General features: G+C 52.7%; 1 protein-coding gene across 4 annotated transcripts; it reads left to right on the top strand.

Moving 5' to 3' along the window:
* Positions 1 to 1,058: 1,058 nt before the first annotated feature.
* Positions 1,059 to 11,301, top strand: PI16 (peptidase inhibitor 16). Of its 4 annotated transcripts, none has more exons than XM_042938601.1 (7): positions 1,059 to 1,140; positions 1,290 to 1,723; positions 5,841 to 6,062; positions 7,899 to 8,008; positions 8,279 to 8,367; positions 9,255 to 9,932; positions 10,144 to 11,301. In XM_042938601.1, exons 2-7 carry the CDS (start codon positions 1,565 to 1,567, stop codon positions 10,263 to 10,265), a joined length of 1,380 nt encoding a protein of 459 aa, XP_042794535.1. In that variant the 5' UTR covers positions 1,059 to 1,140; positions 1,290 to 1,564; the 3' UTR covers positions 10,266 to 11,301. The 4 variants fall into 4 exon arrangements, with proteins under 4 accessions (XP_042794535.1, XP_042794536.1, XP_042794533.1 ...); XM_042938602.1 differs by having other exon boundaries at positions 1,140 to 1,723; positions 10,144 to 10,283; positions 10,614 to 11,301; XM_042938599.1 differs by having other exon boundaries at positions 1,140 to 1,723.
* Positions 11,302 to 15,847: the final 4,546 nt, after the last annotated feature.

Here is a 15,847-nt window from a genome sequence, read left to right on the forward strand (position 1 = left end):
TTAAGCGTCCGACTTCAGCCAGGTCACGATCTCGCGGTCTGTGAGTTCGAGCCCCGCGTCAGGCTCTGGGCTGATGGCTCGGAGCCTGGAGCCTGTTTCCGATTCTGTGTCTCCCTCTCTCTCTGCCCCTCCCCCGTTCATGCTCTGTCTCTCTCTGTCCCAAAAATAAATAAAAAAAAAAAAAAAAAAAAAAAAAACGTTGAAAAAAAAAAAGAATCCCAGCTGAGGGGTACCTGGGTGGCCCAGTCAGTTAAGCGTCCAATTTCGGCTCAGGTCATGATCTCACGGCTTGTGAGTTTCAGCCCCGCACCCGGCTCTGTGCTGACAGCGCAGAGCCTGGAGCCCACTTTGAGTTCTGTGTCTCCCTCTCTCTCTGCCCCTCCGCCACTCGCACTCTGTCTCTCAAAAATAAATAAACATTAAAAATATAAAAAAAAAAAAAGAATCCCAGCTGAACTCAAGAGTACTGGTTCCAGATTCCTGCCTCAGGAAGGCCAAGACCTTGGTCCCTGCCCCTGCATGGTCATTACCATCAAAGTGCTTGGCCACCAGGCCCATTTCCCCTCCAATTCCCCACCCCCCCACCCCACCCTCCCCAACTCCTGCTGCATCAGCTCAGTCATGCCTCTGCTTTTCTGCTCTCTCTTGATTTCAAAAACAGACACATTGTATTTTCTCGATATTCAGAGCAGGAAAGGTCCCAACATCCTACTTCCAAATGAGCACCTCAAGCACATGCATTCAACAGGCACACAGAAGCCAACATTGCTCCCTAGTGAAAAGCGCAATTCCAGGATACAGCCAGAGTGGGAACACCTCAGTCTCTTCTCTCGTGGGCCGCCCCCCCACCCCACTCCCACCCCGCCATGGGGCTGGGGGCTGGCCAAGGCCGTGCCATATGAGTAATCGTTGGCTACGGTTACTGAGGGCTACTGTGTGCCAGATACTCTACTGGATGCTTCACATACATTTGATCTCATTTACTCCTCCTTCCAGCCCGATGAGGTAGGTACTATTACGGCCACTGATTCAATTGACAAAACTGCCAACAGTTCAGCTGGCAGAGGAGCAGAGTCAAGATTTAGGCTTCGGTTGGCCCGTTCCTTTTACCGAACACATCTTGGCTTCCTCCGTGCTCCCGTAAGTCAAATAGAGTTTCCTCATCTTCCCCAATCCTCAGGGACGGGGTCCGTGTGGTTTTCTTCCTCTTGCTTGTCCTCGGGCGCCCAGTGGGTGTGACTTGGGTTGCTCTATTTTGCCCCCCCCGGGGGGACCTTTCCCCAACTCAGGAGGGACTGTGGACCGCACAGAGCTCTTGGCCTGAGCCCCGGTTACGGGAGAAAGGAGGCTGTTGCCAAGGACTCCGAGGGGACATAAATGCCGGGAGTGGACTCAACTCTGGTCAGGACCCAAGCACCCAGCCCTCCCAGAGACACTGTGTGAGCCGGGCCGGCCCTGCAGACAGCCCCTCCCGCTGCTCCAGCCAGGGTGGTGCTTGCGTGGGGAGGACTTTAAATCCAGCCGCCAGACCCCTGGCCGGGAGAGGCGGAGAGGACCGGCCACCATGCACAGCTCCGGCAGTCTGCTGCTGCTGCTGCTGCTGCTGGCGGCCACCACGGGCCCCGCCGGCGCCCTCAGTGATGATGAGAAACGCGTGATGGTGGAGCTGCACAACCTCTACCGGGCCCGGGCGTCCCCACCCGCCGCTGACATGCTGCAAATGGTGAGTGCGGCTGGCGGGGCGGGGGGCGGCGCTCGCCTGCCCAGACCGAAGGGGCGCTGAGCCAGGACCCCCCCAATCCCTCCCACCCCCGGGTTGAAGCTCCCTCAGAGACTCATCTCTCTGGTCAGTGACAGAATTCCTGATACTATGCAATTCACAGGTCCCCAGAGGCAGCCCCATTATACAGATCAGGAAACTGAGGCTCAGCGGGGCTTGCGGGTCCCACAGCCGGTAGAGCCAGACCTGGGAGCCCCAGCTTCCCACTCCAGTGACTCCTTCCCAGCACTTCCTAAAATGCAGGTGCCCCTGATTGGGGGAACACAGGAAGTTCCTAATACAATGAGAGGAGGAACAAGGGCAGCAGGAAGGGCCCCAGCACCTAGGGAGGAGGGATGGTCTACGGAGGTGGGTGAGAACAGGAGCCAGAAGCGGTCCGGATCACACAGTTCAAATCCTGTCTCGGTCACGCAATAAGACCCGCGATTTGGGTCCCTTAAACTGGTAGGGACCCTCAGTTTTTCATCTGTAAAATGGGATCCTAATTAGAGCTACATATATATCAACATGGAGTGAATCTCACAGATATAACACTGGGGGGAGGATGAAATCTAAAATATATATATACATACAGTAGGACATACTTACAGAAGGTTTTAAACATGTAAAAAATACTATTGTATATTGGTGGGGACACATGCAAATATTGTCAGCATACAGGGACGTTCCTATAGATGATGGAAGCCAGATTTTGGGTGGCAGTAACCTCTGTCGAGAGGGAGAGTTATTTGATGGTAAGGTCAGGAGGCAGGGTGTTTATGCTCAAGATGAAAAAAGATAAAATCAGAAATTCACCCCCTTCCTGCCCTCTCTGAGGGCTGAACTGGCCGTCCTCTGGGCCAACCTGGAGGATTCCTGGGCAGTGTCCAGGGACGCCACAGTTAGTGGCCCAGAGCAAGGTCACACCTGGGGAAGAGAGCAGTGAGCCTGAGGGTCCGAGACTGGAGTTCTAATTCCTCCGTTCAATCTGGCGAAGTGATTCTGGACCGGTCCCTCTACCTTCAAAGGCTTCCATTTCCTGATCTATCACTTGGGACTGGCAATTCCTACCCTGAGGGTCAGATGGGATGATGTATGACAGAGGTCAAGGAAGGCCTCTAGAAATGCACACAGCAGGACCATTCAACCCCTGTCGGCCTGGCAACCAGGAACTGCAGACGATAGATGAGGAGCACGGGAGGCTGGCACCTGCTCTGTCAGTAGCTCCCTGATTGAGGCCTGGAACTCATTGTTGAGCCTCAGTTTCTCCGTCTGTAGATCCCTGATGCCCTACAGTCTTGTTGGCTACCCAAGCCAGGAGCTGCTTTGCGGACAGAGGTGGACTTTGGGGTGGGGCCACATTCTGGAAAGCAGTTTGGATATTCAGGGGATACGGTGCTGTCTGGTGCGAAGTGATGGGAGGAGGGGATGGCCTGGGACACCGGGATAAATTTGGGACAAGGCTCAGGCTCGACCTCAGCATGCGGTATATACAGAAACTCTGGAGACAGATGGCCTGGTTCAAACCTTGATTCTGCCATGTATTAGCTGTGCGACCTTGGCCAAGTGCCTTAACCTCTCTGCGTCTCAGTTTCCTCATCTGTAAATTGAAGATGATGACTACATAGCAAGTCCCTTGTAAGACGGTTGCCAGGATCAAATGAGTGAATATTTATAAAGCACTTAGAACAGCGTGTGGCGCACAGTAAGGGCTCATAAGTGTTAGATTAACCAAAGAGGGAATGAATCCAGGATGACGCAGGTGGCAGTTATCATGGACGCCTTTCTCTCCCTGAGCATCCACATCTAATCATCACCGCTTTTACCTCCCAGAGGGTTCAATTTTCCTTGAACCCTACTTCCCCATCCTCATTCCTTCCTACAACCCTGATCCAGTGTTTCATTACTTCTCCCAAGGACTCCTAAAACAGTCTCGGCCTGCTCCCCCAGCCTCCGGCCTCTGCTTCCAGAATGAACAATCCAGCACATGGGCCTGACCTTGCTCAAAACCCTTCAATGGCTCCCACTGGCTCCTGACCGCCTCGGGATAGACCTCCAGCTCCTGAGAAGGCTCCCTCTGTGTGTCTGACCCCTGCTTACACCTCCAGCCTCCTCTCCTGCTCAGTTTTTCCCTCAGTAACCTGAACAGCTTCTCCTTCCCCAGCCAAAACGTTGTATCTCACCTTCATGCCTTTGCTCGTGCTGTGCCTCGGTTCAGATGTCTTTCCCCGTCCACCTGACCAATGCCTCAGTTTTATCACTTAGCTTAGTGTCTCCTCTAAATGGCCCTCTTTGGTGCCTCTATAGTACCCATTGCATATGTGTCATTTAGCACACGGTGGCCCAATCACCAGTTTATGACAATGTGAACTTGGGCTTCTAGGTCCTTGCTCTCACCTCCAGGCTGGTACAGTGCCCAACACTGTGTGTTGAATGAGTGGATGAATGAACGGACTTGCTTTCAGATGGTGACCATGTGGCCAATGTGGGTGGGTGCCGTGACTCTCAAATACCCACGGGGGTCTCTGGAAGACTGAGAAGACCTGAGACCCACAGGAACGACTCTACTGGCAGAACTCCACGCAGCCAGCCCGAACAGGAATCACAGCCGGGCTCAGTAGGGAGACCGCTTTTCAGCAGGGTCTGTCTCAGTCATCAACAGTTGACACATGCGTATCGAGCACCTGCTATGAGCCAGCACTGTGCCAGACACTGGGGTGACATACCCTGAAGGAGGTCGCAGTTTAGTCTGGAGCCCCGCACATCGTCCCAGACACCCAGATCCAGGTTCCCCGTACCTTGCCCTTTCCCTCTCCCTACCCGCCCTTACTTACTCCCAGAGTCTGAAGATGCTCCGGGACCAGTGATTTGGGACAAAAACACCCAGGGAGGGAAAGGGATTCACCCATAGTCACAAAGTGGGGGGGGGGGGTCCCAGTCCAGTGTGACCACCCCTCCTCCCCCCCCGCCCCGCAGGCAGCTGCTCCTGAGAACCTTGTGTGGGCGAGGAGCCCCATCCCCCCCTCCTCTCAGGGTCGCCCAAGCTCTTGACACTTTACAGGCCGTCTGGCTCCCACAGCTGGCTGGGCCCCCAGAGGGTGGAACAGGAGTTGCCGCCAGGCCATCCATTTCTAGGAGAGGCCAAAGACAAAGTTTAATGGGATCCAGGCTTTCCTCCTCAATCCTTTGTTAATCCGTCTTCCCACCCACATTGGGCCTGTCCTCCTGGCTGGGGACCCAGAGAACTCAGAGGTCCCTTAACCTAAAATGCCCCCTCCCGCTGCCTCACCTGAAGTCCCGCCTGAAGGACGGGACGTTGGGATCTGACAGCTCCTTGAGACACCAAGGCTCTGAAACTAGGCCTCTCCGTAAGGGTCACACAGGGACACTTAATTTTCTTGGGGAAAGGGGTTGTCAGTTGACGAGAGTTGAGAGCACCTGGGAATAGCACTTGGGAGGGAAGCCTGGAGCTGGTAAAGCCATGGAGGCTGGGCGACCCCAAGGGGAGAGTGGGACCTGAGAGGGGAGTATCATATCTATGGTGGGAGGGTGAGGGGTTGGGAGGGGCTGGATCAACAGTGCAGCCCTTGAACATCTCACTGGACGTTCTGTGGTCTTCAGAGCAGGCAGACAGTCCTGGGAGGTAGGCAGGACACAGCCGCCACCTTTCACACAGGAGGATATTAATATTAATTAATAACAACAGTGTCACAAACACCATCTCATTTATTCCTCCCAAAGCACCACGAGACTTCAGAAAGGTCAGGCACTCTGTCTAAAATCACACAGCTGGTAAATGGTCCCAAGCTTAGCTCACTCCATGGCCTGGGGTGGCACCCTCCCATCCCCCACCCCCACCCCCACAGAAGCCCGCCAGGAGCACAGACCTGTTCCTGATCTTGGCCAAGAGTCACCCTGGAGGAGGGGAGGGTCTCCGGCCCCCAGAGGCCCCCAGGACACCTTCAACCTTCTTCTCTGATCCCCAGAATTGTGGGTATCCTCACCTCTCTCTCCCGCAACCCTCTCCCACCTCCACCGAGCCCAAGGCGTTCCTCACCTCCCTCTCCGACCTGCCCCGCAGAGGTGGGACGAGGAGCTGGCCGCCTTCGCCAAGGCCTACGCGCAGAAGTGCGTGTGGGGCCACAACAAGGAGCGCGGGCGGCGCGGGGAGAACCTGTTTGCCATCACGGACGAGGGCTTGGACGTGCCGCTGGCCATGGAGGAGTGGCACCACGAGCGCGAACACTACAACCTCAGCGCAGCCACCTGCGACCAGGGCCAGATGTGCGGCCACTACACGCAGGTGCGAAGCCGCGGGGCTGGTGGGCGGGGGCGGGCCACAAGAGCACTGGGCGGGGCTACATGACTAGTGGGCGGGGCTTACGAGCAGCGGGCGGGGCGGGGCGGGGCAGAGGCCACCTGTCCCTTCACCGCCTGGGAGTCCGCTTCTTAAACTGCCTAAACCATTTTCAGTTGACTCCAAAACCCACTAGTCGTTTGAAAATCTATGTGGCCCCTCCCGTCCTCCTCGGACTGAGGGGACCTAAGTTAAGTGTCGCAGAGCCAGTTTCGTGGACGGTAATTATTCTAGGCAATCCTGACCGACGTCTAAGCGGTCCTGTCCGACCTAAGTTAGGCAGGGCTGCTTGTGCCCGCGGTCTTCTGTCTCATTGTCCCTCTTCTGTCATTTCTCATAGCGTCTAAGTTGCTGCTTCTACTCTGCCAGGGACCGATAAAGCAAATAGACTATCGTGTTCTTCTGCTTTTGAAAACTATGTGTAAATGAGAGCAAATCGTCACTGAGCGAAGGTTCCAGGGAGACTCCGAGAGCATTTCCTGCTCCTCACAGTCACATTTTGCTTACGTCAGGGTTCTCACTGCACTTTGAAAGTTGGAGTTTGCAGATAAGAGGTGTTGGGTGGGGGTACTGTAGGGGTGTGTGTATGGGTGTGTAGAGGAATTAACATTAGTGTTCTTGAGTTCTTATTTTCTCCAACCAATCCTCATTGTTCAAACAATACCATGACAATTTTTTTTTTTTTTTAATAAACATCTTCCCACCCATATCCACGAATTCCACTTTCCAGGGCTTCTTTTGAGTGGTATTTTTAGTGCTACTCTTTAGGGAAGGGAATCCTAGTATCATCCACCCAGATGGAGAGGTTGTAAGTGCCCAGCAACCCCCCCTGGTTCCCTTCCCTCTGTCCCCTGCAATTTCTCACACTTCCCTTACCCCTAGCATGAGCGCGCGCGCGCGCGCGCGACAGCGCACACGCGCGCGTGTGCGCGCGGGATCTTCCTGCAAGGATTACCATCAGTGCCCAGCGGGAGTGGGGCTGCTCCACCTCCAGCCCCATGTTCTCCAGGGCTGAGTGCACATGAACTCTGGGGTCATTTCTGCTTGGGAGATGCTCCATACTGGTACCTTCAGCTGACTTAAGTAGAACAATCCCAATCCTGGGGTTGTGTGTAGGATAATAGCCAGAGCTAGATCTCAGAGCAAAAACTGGCCTCCATTTGAGCGACTCCCGAGCAGAGTGGGCCTAGAAACAAGGGGAGGCTGCTGGTCTCGGCCCATGGCAGTGCCCGAAAGTTTTGAATTTAAAAATTTTATACTTAAGACAGAATTCCTTCTAGCAGGTAGGGGGCCCAGACTTAGAAACAGCAGAGCAGATCCCTGCCTACTTGTGATTTGGGGGAAGCTCTGCTTCCAAAATGGCTTCTTCTGTTTCTTGGATTTTGCTTGTTACTGATATCCAAGATTCTCCCATTTGAGATTCATTCCTTTGCATGTACCCTGTTTAAAATGCACAGGAAATTGCAAAAAAAAAAAAAAAATGCACAAGAAGAATTTATGAGGGTATATACAAAGGGAAAGTTTTCAGAGAGTCCTGTCCAAACAATGTGTGTGGTTGGCAGGGGGAACTAGATTGTTCAGGACAAATTCCACACCACCGCCCCCCCCCTCCCCGCCCAGCAAAATCCCTGTTTAGAGTTTTGTCCTGAAGCTGCATGTCCTCAGACTTGGATCTCACAGGTTGTAGGGATCCTCTTCTCCCCACCCATAGAAGACTGGTGTAGAGACACTAGCTAGGGACAATCCCACCCAGACTAAACTGTTGAGTTTGCCCTCCTTCAGGTGGTCTGGGCCAAGACAGAGAGGATTGGCTGTGGCTCCCACTTCTGTGAGAAGCTCCAGGGTGTTGAGGAGACCAATATCCATTTGCTGGTTTGCAACTATGAGCCTCCGTGAGTGCCCAGGGAGTCCTGGGGGTAGGGGATGAGCAGGGCCAAGGGGAGGGTTGAGTTGGCAGTCTAAGAAAGTGGGAGGGGGCCAATCTGGGGCCCTTGGGGGAGCTGTGAGGGCACCGATGGGAGTCTGCTCTCATTGACCCAGCAAGTTAGTTGGGAGCAAGTAAGACCCAGGGGTACTACCGGCCTAGGTGTGTGTATGAGGGATAAGGACAGGGGTTTGTAGGGACCGCCCCCCGCGCCCAGCACAGTCCTCGCCTCCCGCAGGGGGAACGTGAAGGGAAAGAGGCCCTACCAGGAAGGGACTCCGTGCTCCCTGTGTCCCTCCGGCTACCGCTGCGAGAACTCCCTCTGTGGTGAGTTGGGGGTGGAGTGGGGAGGAGAAAGAAGGGGAGGGAAGGGATGCCTACAGGACGGTCCTAGAGCCTCCCGGGACTTCCAAGAGGTGCACGGTCAGGGGGAGGGGCCTGGCGGGATGCGACCTCCGGGGGCCCTTGGCGGGCCCACCCTATGCGGGTTCCCAAGCCCAATTCGCCTTCCTTGCTCAGCCACTTTGGTCCCCTGTCATTCAAAGTGACCGGTTTTCAACCCCCCAAGTGGAGGGTAGGGGAGAGTCCGGCGGCTCCCGAGCGCCGGGCGAGGTGGGCGTGACCAGAGGGAAATGTTCCCCCCATGTGGGCGGAGCCTGGCGGTGGGCGTGGACTTGAAGGGACCCGGCCTGCGTCGGGCACAGGCACCTAGCTGGAGAGTCCCCTGAAAAAGTGATTGTGTGAGCGCAGAGAGGATTTGGAGGAGGAGGATGGAGAAGCCACTGTTACAACGTCATAATAAGACAACAAGGTTATAAAAAAGTATCATTTAGGGGCCTGGGTGGCTCCGTCGGTTAAGTGTCCGACTTCGGCTCAGGTCATGATCTCTCAGTTTGTGAAATCGAGCCCCGCCTCGGGCTCTGTGCTGACAGCTCAGAGCCTGGAGCCTGCTTCTGGTGCTGTGTCTCCCTCTCTCTCTACCCCTCCCCCGCTCAAGCTCTGTCTCTCTGTCTCTGAAAAATGAATAAACCTTAAAAAAATTTAAAAATATTTTTTAAATAAGTATCATTTATTATGAATGAAGGACATAGTCGCTGGAGAGGATGTGTTTGTGTGTCATCGTCAGACATTTGGTCGCCTCATCTTGATTGCCGGGGGGCTCCGGACACGGGGTCCTGCCACAGCACTAATGCCAAAGCCTTGTTTCTTATCAGAACTCATCAGAGACCCGGAGGAGGCTCAGGATTTGCCTTACCTGGTAACTGAGGCCCCATCTTCCCTGGCAACGGAAGCTTCAAGTTCTAGGAAAAGCGGTATCCCTTCTTCCCTGGCAACGGAAAATCCGTCCTCCTTGGTAACAGAGGTCTCGGGCCCCCTGGCAACCAAGGCTCTTCCAGCTGTAGAAACCAAGGCCCCGTCTCCCTTAGCAACGGAAGATTCCCCCTCCATGGCAACAGAGGCTCCACCTTCCTTAACAACTGAGGTCCCTTCCTTTTTGGCAACTCACAGCCCCTTTGCCTTGGATGAGGGGCCAGCAACCTTCCCCAAATCGACCAATGATCCCATCTCCCAATTGGCAGACAAAGAGGCCAGCAGGACAAGAATGCCCCCCAAGGCCCCAGAGAGTTCTCTGCACCCCAAGATGTTCTTGACAGGGACACGGGAGCCACAACCCCACTCCCCGAAAGCAGGCAAGGCCGAGGCCAAGTTGTCTCCTTCCAGTGAGGTCTTGGCCTCAGTTTCTCCGGTCCAGGACAAGACAGGTGGGCTGCCGGCCACATTGGACCACGTGGGGCACACCTCCTCCAAGTCCCTGTCTAACTCCCCCAATACCTCTGCCACCTCTAATGCCGTGGGTGGGCGAACCCTGGCCCTGCAGTCATCTTTGCCAGGTAAGACCTGTAGTGTTCGTCCCACTTCCCCGTCTTCCTCTAGAATGTCGGCGCCCTGCCCCCAGCATGGGTGTTATAGCCATAGCGGGGCATGCACCCTCTGAGTCAGAGCTTCCTCCCTGGCTGCTGGGCCCCCGCTTGCACGCCTGGCAGGGAGGGTGGGAGGTCGGGCAGAGCTGTCTCCAGGCTGAGGCCCTCTCCCTCCCCACAGGCGCAGAGGGCCCTGAAAAGCCTAGCGTCAAGTCAGGGCTGAAGTCGGGCCCTGGTCACATCTGGGGCCCCCTTCTGGGGCTGCTGCTCCTGCCTCTGCTGGTGCTGGCTGGAATCTTCTGAAGGGGTCATCACTCAAAGGCAAGGCCTGGTGGGGGGACCCTGGCCTCGTGCCCGCTCCAGATGGTCTTTCTCCAAGCAAGAGGCCACAGTTTCCTGGGAAGGTCCTGCTCTGTGGCCCAGTAGCCGCCCCCCGGCCCCCCAGCCTTGACCCCAACTTCTGGCCAGACGCCAAGCCAGTAACCTTGTGCTCTCGGGAGGCCTAAGGCCAACTCCTGGCTCTGCCCCAGGAGTGCCTCTGCCTCTGTGGGGGTCTCCCCTTAGCTAGCTGCAGACCGTGCTGGGCAGTGTTCCTGCGGCCACTTGTGCCCATTCTCCCGTTGTCCTGTGGTCACGTTTCTGCTCTTCCAGGGACAGAAGATATCGGTGCTTCCCAGAGACCCCTTGACCCCTCCTAGTCCCCTGGCTTCTTCTTTAAGCCATCTGAGTCTGAGACTGTTTCCAGGAAGACCTTCTGCCTTCCCAGGGTGAAGAGATCAGCTGTCCTCCTGCCATCTCCCCCACCCTGTCCCCCGCCCCCAAACAAGATGCTTCTTGGCTGAAGGCCTTCTGGAAGGGAAAGGCTGCAGGGCACGCCTCATCCACAGATGCCTTTGGGGTGCGAGGCCTGGTTGGCTATGAGTTCAGGTTGCCACCTATGATTGCACCCTCTGCCTGGACCCCTCCTGCCCCTCCCACCTCAATCCTGGGTCTGGGTGGGGGTTCAAGAGAGATCCCTGCCCACCGGCCCTGCCAGAACTGTCTGCCTCTGCAGGTAGGGGGTTTTTCCTGAGTGCCCCCTCCCCCTACTTGCTGGTGTAGCCCCGGAGGGGGGTTTGTGAGGGGCAGATGAAGGACAAGCCCCACCTGAATGGGGTTCTATGGGGGGGGGGCAGGCAGGGACCAGGGAAGGGAAGCAGCCCCTGACTCCTGAATAAAAGCCTGTGTAAGAATACCGAGTGTCTGTGCTTGTGAGGGGTGGAGGGCAAAAGGAGGGCTCTCTGAGAGGCCCTGAGGAGGTTCCCCTCCCAACCACTGGCAACGGTTCCTTCTCCCACACCTCCTGTCCCCACACACGCCATCCAGTCCTTCGGGGCGTCTTTCTTTTCCTTCCTAAAAACCGTCCCCCTCCACAACTCACATCTTCAGGCAGCCCGCGGGAAGGAGAAAGGGCCAAGGGGCTGGATCCCCCAGCTCCAGGGGTCACCAGTGGAGGCTAGTTGGGTTTTAGACCCAGAAGCAAGGAGTGGCATACAACCTCTTTGCAGGGTGCTGCCGCCCAGGCCCGTCTGGCACACAAGATCGGAAGGCTTTGCCAGCCCTCGGTGCCTGGAGGAATCCCGAGAAAGGGTTCTGGAGTCTCAGCCACATTCCCCCAGGGGACAACGGCAGGACTGTGCAGAGCGCTGTCCGGCAGGAAAGCGCAAATGTGGGGGGGGTGGGGGGGTGCGGCTAGCAGCAGGTGACAGGGCAGCTTGGGATCAAGCAGGGGCTGGTGGGGAGGGGGAGAGCGCCTGTCTGGAGTGTGAGCAGTTAAAACAGGAAGCATACAAGTCAGGCTGTGTGGTGACTGTAAATATATATTATATAGTCGTATTTATGTGTATGTGTACATGTATATATGATACAATATATTGAGATATCTTAAAGATATAAATTAAGACATAACTCATATGGGGCGCCTGGGTGACTCCGTCAGTTGAGCGAGCGTCTTGACTCTTGATTTCGGCTCAGGTCATGATCCCAGGGTCAGGGGATCAAGTCTCGAATCAGGCTCCGTGCTGAGTGTGGAGCCTGCTTGGGATTTTCTCTCCCCCGTCCCTCTCCGTCGCGTGTGTTCTAAAATAACTATATATAACTCATATAAAATTCACCCATTTAAAGTGACCGCTCAGTGGTTTTTACTCACAGGGTGGTGCAACCATCAGAACATTTTAGAACGTTCTCATCACCCCAAAAAGAAGCCCCACACCCCAGGTCCTAAGCCACCACTAATCCACTGTCTCTGGATTGGTCTGTTCTGACATTTGGTGTAACTGGAATCACACACAGGTGGCCTTTTTTTGGTCTGGCTTCTTTCACGTAACACATTTTCAAGATTTATCCATGTGGTGGCATGAAGCAGTTACTTCATTCCTTTTTATCACCCAGTGATATCCCCTAGAACAGAACACCTTTTATTTATCCATTTGTCAGTTGATGGACATTTGGGTTGTTTCCAGTTTGGGGCTATTTTGATGTTGCTATCAACATGCGTGTAGAAGTTTTTGTGTGGATGTATGTTCTCATTTCTCTTGGGTATCTATCTAGGAGCAGTATCGTATGGTAGGTAACTGTGGGTCACGTGGTCACTCTAACTTTTTTTAGGAACTGCCGGATAGCTTTCCCAAGCGGCCACGCCATTTCACATTTGCATCAGCAACAAGGGTTTCCATTTCTCCACGTCTTTGCCAACACTTATCTTTTTAAAATTATAGCAATCCTAGTGAGTGTGAAGCAGTATCTTATTGTGGTTTTGATTTTCATTTCTCTGATGGCTAATAATGCCAAGCATCTTTCCAGGTGCTTATTGGCCATTTAGCTCTGGAGAGAGGTCTATTCAAGTCTTTATTATTGAGTTGTAGAAATTCTTTTTTTTAAATTTTTTTTCAACGTTTAATTTTTTTTTTTTTTTGAGACAGAGACAGAGCATGAGCGGGGGAGGGTCAGAAAGAGAGGGAGACACAGAATCCGAAACAGGCTCCAGGCTCCGAGCTATCAGCACAGAGCCTGACGCGGGGCTCGAACTCACAGACCTGAGCCGAAGTCGGACGCTCAACCGACTAAGCCACCCAGGCGCCCCAATTCTTTTTTTTTTTTTTATGTTTACTTATTTTTGAGAGAGAGAGAGAGGGAGAGAGCTGCACGTGGGTGAGCCGGAGAGAGGCAGAGACAGAGAATCCCAAGCAGGCTCTGCACAGTCAGCACAGAGCCCTAGGTGGGCCTCGAACTCACAAACCATGAGGTCACATGCTCAACCGACTGAGCCACCAGAATGCCCCTATTGGAATTACAGTCTAGATAAGTCCCTTACCAGATATACAATTTTATTTTTTATTTTTATTTTTTTATTTTTCCAGATATACAATTTTAAAACATTCTCTCTCATTCTGTGAGTTGTCTTTTCAATTTTTCTTTAGGATGTTCTTTGAACACAAGTTTTTATTGTGATGATATCCAATTTATCTTTTTTTTTTCTTTTGTTGCTGTTTTTTGGTGTTATATTTGAGAAATCATTACCTAATCCATGGTCACAAAGATTTATGCCTATGTCTTTTTCTAAGAGTTTTATAGTTTCAATTTTTTAAAAAAAATTTTTGTTTTTAACGTTTATTGATTTTTGAGATAGAGACAGAGCATGAATGGGGGAGGGTCAGAGAGAGGGAGACACAGAATCTGAAACAGGCTCCAGGTTCTGAGCTGTCAGCACAGGGCCCGACGCGGGGCTCGAACTCAGGGACCGCGAGATCATGACCTGAGCCAAAGTCGGGCGCTTAACCGACTGAGCCACCCAGGCGCCCCTATAGTTTCAATTCTTATATTTAAGCCTTTGATCCATTTTGAGTTAATTTTTCTATGTGGTGTGAGGTGGGAGTCCAACTTCGTTCTCATGCATGTGAACATCCGGTTGTCCAAGCACTTTTCGTGGAAGACGATTCTTCTTCCGTTTGTCTTGTTGCCTTTGTCCAAAACCAACTGACCTTAAATGTAAATGTTTATTTCTGGACCCTCGATTCTATTCCATTGATCTATATGTCTCTCTTATGCCAGCACCACACTATCTTGGTTACCATAGCTTTGTAGTAAGTTTTGAAACTGCAAAATGAGCCCTCCAATTTTGTTCTTTTTCAACACTGCTTAGGCTATTCTAGATCCCTTGAATTTCCACATGAATTTTAGTTTCGGCTTGTCAAATTTCTGCAAAGAAGTCGTCTGAGATTTTGATAGGGATTGTGTAATCTGCCATCTAAAGTTTTCCAATCCATGAACATGGGCTGTCTTTCCACTTAAGGTCTTTACTTTTGTTCAACAGTGTTCTGTAATTTTCAAAGTATAAACTGTACGGTTTTTTGGTAAAACTTATTCATAAGCATTTTATTATTTTTGATGCTATTATAAATGAAATTGTTTATTAATTTCATTCTTTCTTCAACTGTGTGTGTAAAGGAGTATGAGTGATTTTTGTGTATCAATTTTATAACCTGTACCCTTGCTGAATTATGTTATTTCTATGTGTTTAAACACTGAAGTGTTTATATGTATTTTTGGTGGATTCTTTAGGATTTTCTATGTACGAGATCATGTTGTCTATAGACATAGTTTTACTTCTTTCTTTCTAACCCAAATAACTTTATTTTTTAAAGTTTATTTTGAGAGAGAGAGAGAGAGAGAGGGAGAGAGAGAGAGAGAAAGAGCACTTGAGGTTGAGAGGGGCAGAGAGAGGGAAAGCAAGAATCCCAAGCAGGCTCCATGCTGTCAGCGCAGAGCCCGACACAGGGCTCATGAATTGTGAGATCGTGGCCTGAGCTGAAATCAAGAGTTGGACACTGAACCACCCAAGTGCCCCCCAGATAACTTTTAATTTACTTTCCTGCTTGCCCTGGCTGGACCCTCCAGTACAATGTTGAGTAATGGCAAGACAGACATCCTTGTCTTTCCCGAGCGTCGAGGGAAAACGTTAGGTTTCTCACCATTCAGTCTAATGTCAATGATGGGTTTTTCATAGATGCCATTTATCAGGGTGAGGAAGTTCTACGGTTTTTGAATGTTTTTGTCATGACAGGAAGTTTGACTGGCACTCTGCGGCCTCCAGGCCTCTGCGGGGTGGGGAGTACTCTGCTCCAGCACTATGCTGCACGGCCCCAGGCATCTGGGGACCGGTAAAGCAACGAGGGCTCTGGTAGGACCCAGCACAGGCCACCACTACCAACTCAGGCCTTTTGGGAGGCCTAGCAGAGGACTTCCCGGTTTTGTCCTTCAGAATTAGGTTTCCCAGGAGGAGAGGATGGAGACTAACTCCCTGTCACCCCTCCTCTCGCTGACAGCCCAGCTGTGCCCCAATCCAACCCAATCTCCTTTCTCAGCTAAAAACCTGGTCGCACTTTAGTTTCCAGGACGGACAGGGAAATACCAGGGGCTCGGATGGTGGGTGAGACGTTAGCCTTCAAACACGGAACAGAGTAAACAAAGTTAACATACAGAACACCTACATCTGAATACTGACCTGAAAAACAGGAGGGGCAGAACCTGTACTTTGCTCACCTAAAACCTGAGACCGAGCATCCAAGGGGGATTTTCTTGCTGTTTCTGGGTGCAGAAGACAGCCTGGGAAATGTAGTCCGGACCCTGAAATGCCCAAGTCCAAGCGCCCCTAAATCCACAGGGGCCTTAGGAAGTAATCAATGCAAACACAGGAGCTGAAGGTGAAGCAACAGGAAGAAAAGTCACCCCGCGACAGTGGTCAGTGCCATGGGGGGAAACCACACCGGGCTGGAGACAGGTGACGTGCCACAAGGCAGACGTGCCTCTGAAGGGCCTTCCTTCTCTGGAAGGAAATGGTGCCAGCA

This window comes from Panthera leo, chromosome B2 (genome assembly GCF_018350215.1).
Source record: "Panthera leo isolate Ple1 chromosome B2, P.leo_Ple1_pat1.1, whole genome shotgun sequence".
Taxonomy (NCBI): domain Eukaryota; kingdom Metazoa; phylum Chordata; class Mammalia; order Carnivora; family Felidae; genus Panthera; species Panthera leo.

What these genes read in the sequence shown, in the direction of transcription:
- PI16 (XM_042938601.1), top strand. Translation starts at nt 1,565, where the DNA reads ATGCACAGCTCCGGCAGTCTGCTGCTGCTGCTGCTGCTGCTGGCGGCC. An exon ending in TGTGCGGCCACTACACGCAG is followed by an intron (nt 6,063 to 7,898) that starts GTGCGAAGCCGC and finishes GCCCTCCTTCAG; the next exon opens with GTGGTCTGGGCCAAGACAGA. An exon ending in CCTGCAGTCATCTTTGCCAG is followed by an intron (nt 9,933 to 10,143) that starts GTAAGACCTGTA and finishes CCCTCCCCACAG; the next exon opens with GCGCAGAGGGCCCTGAAAAG.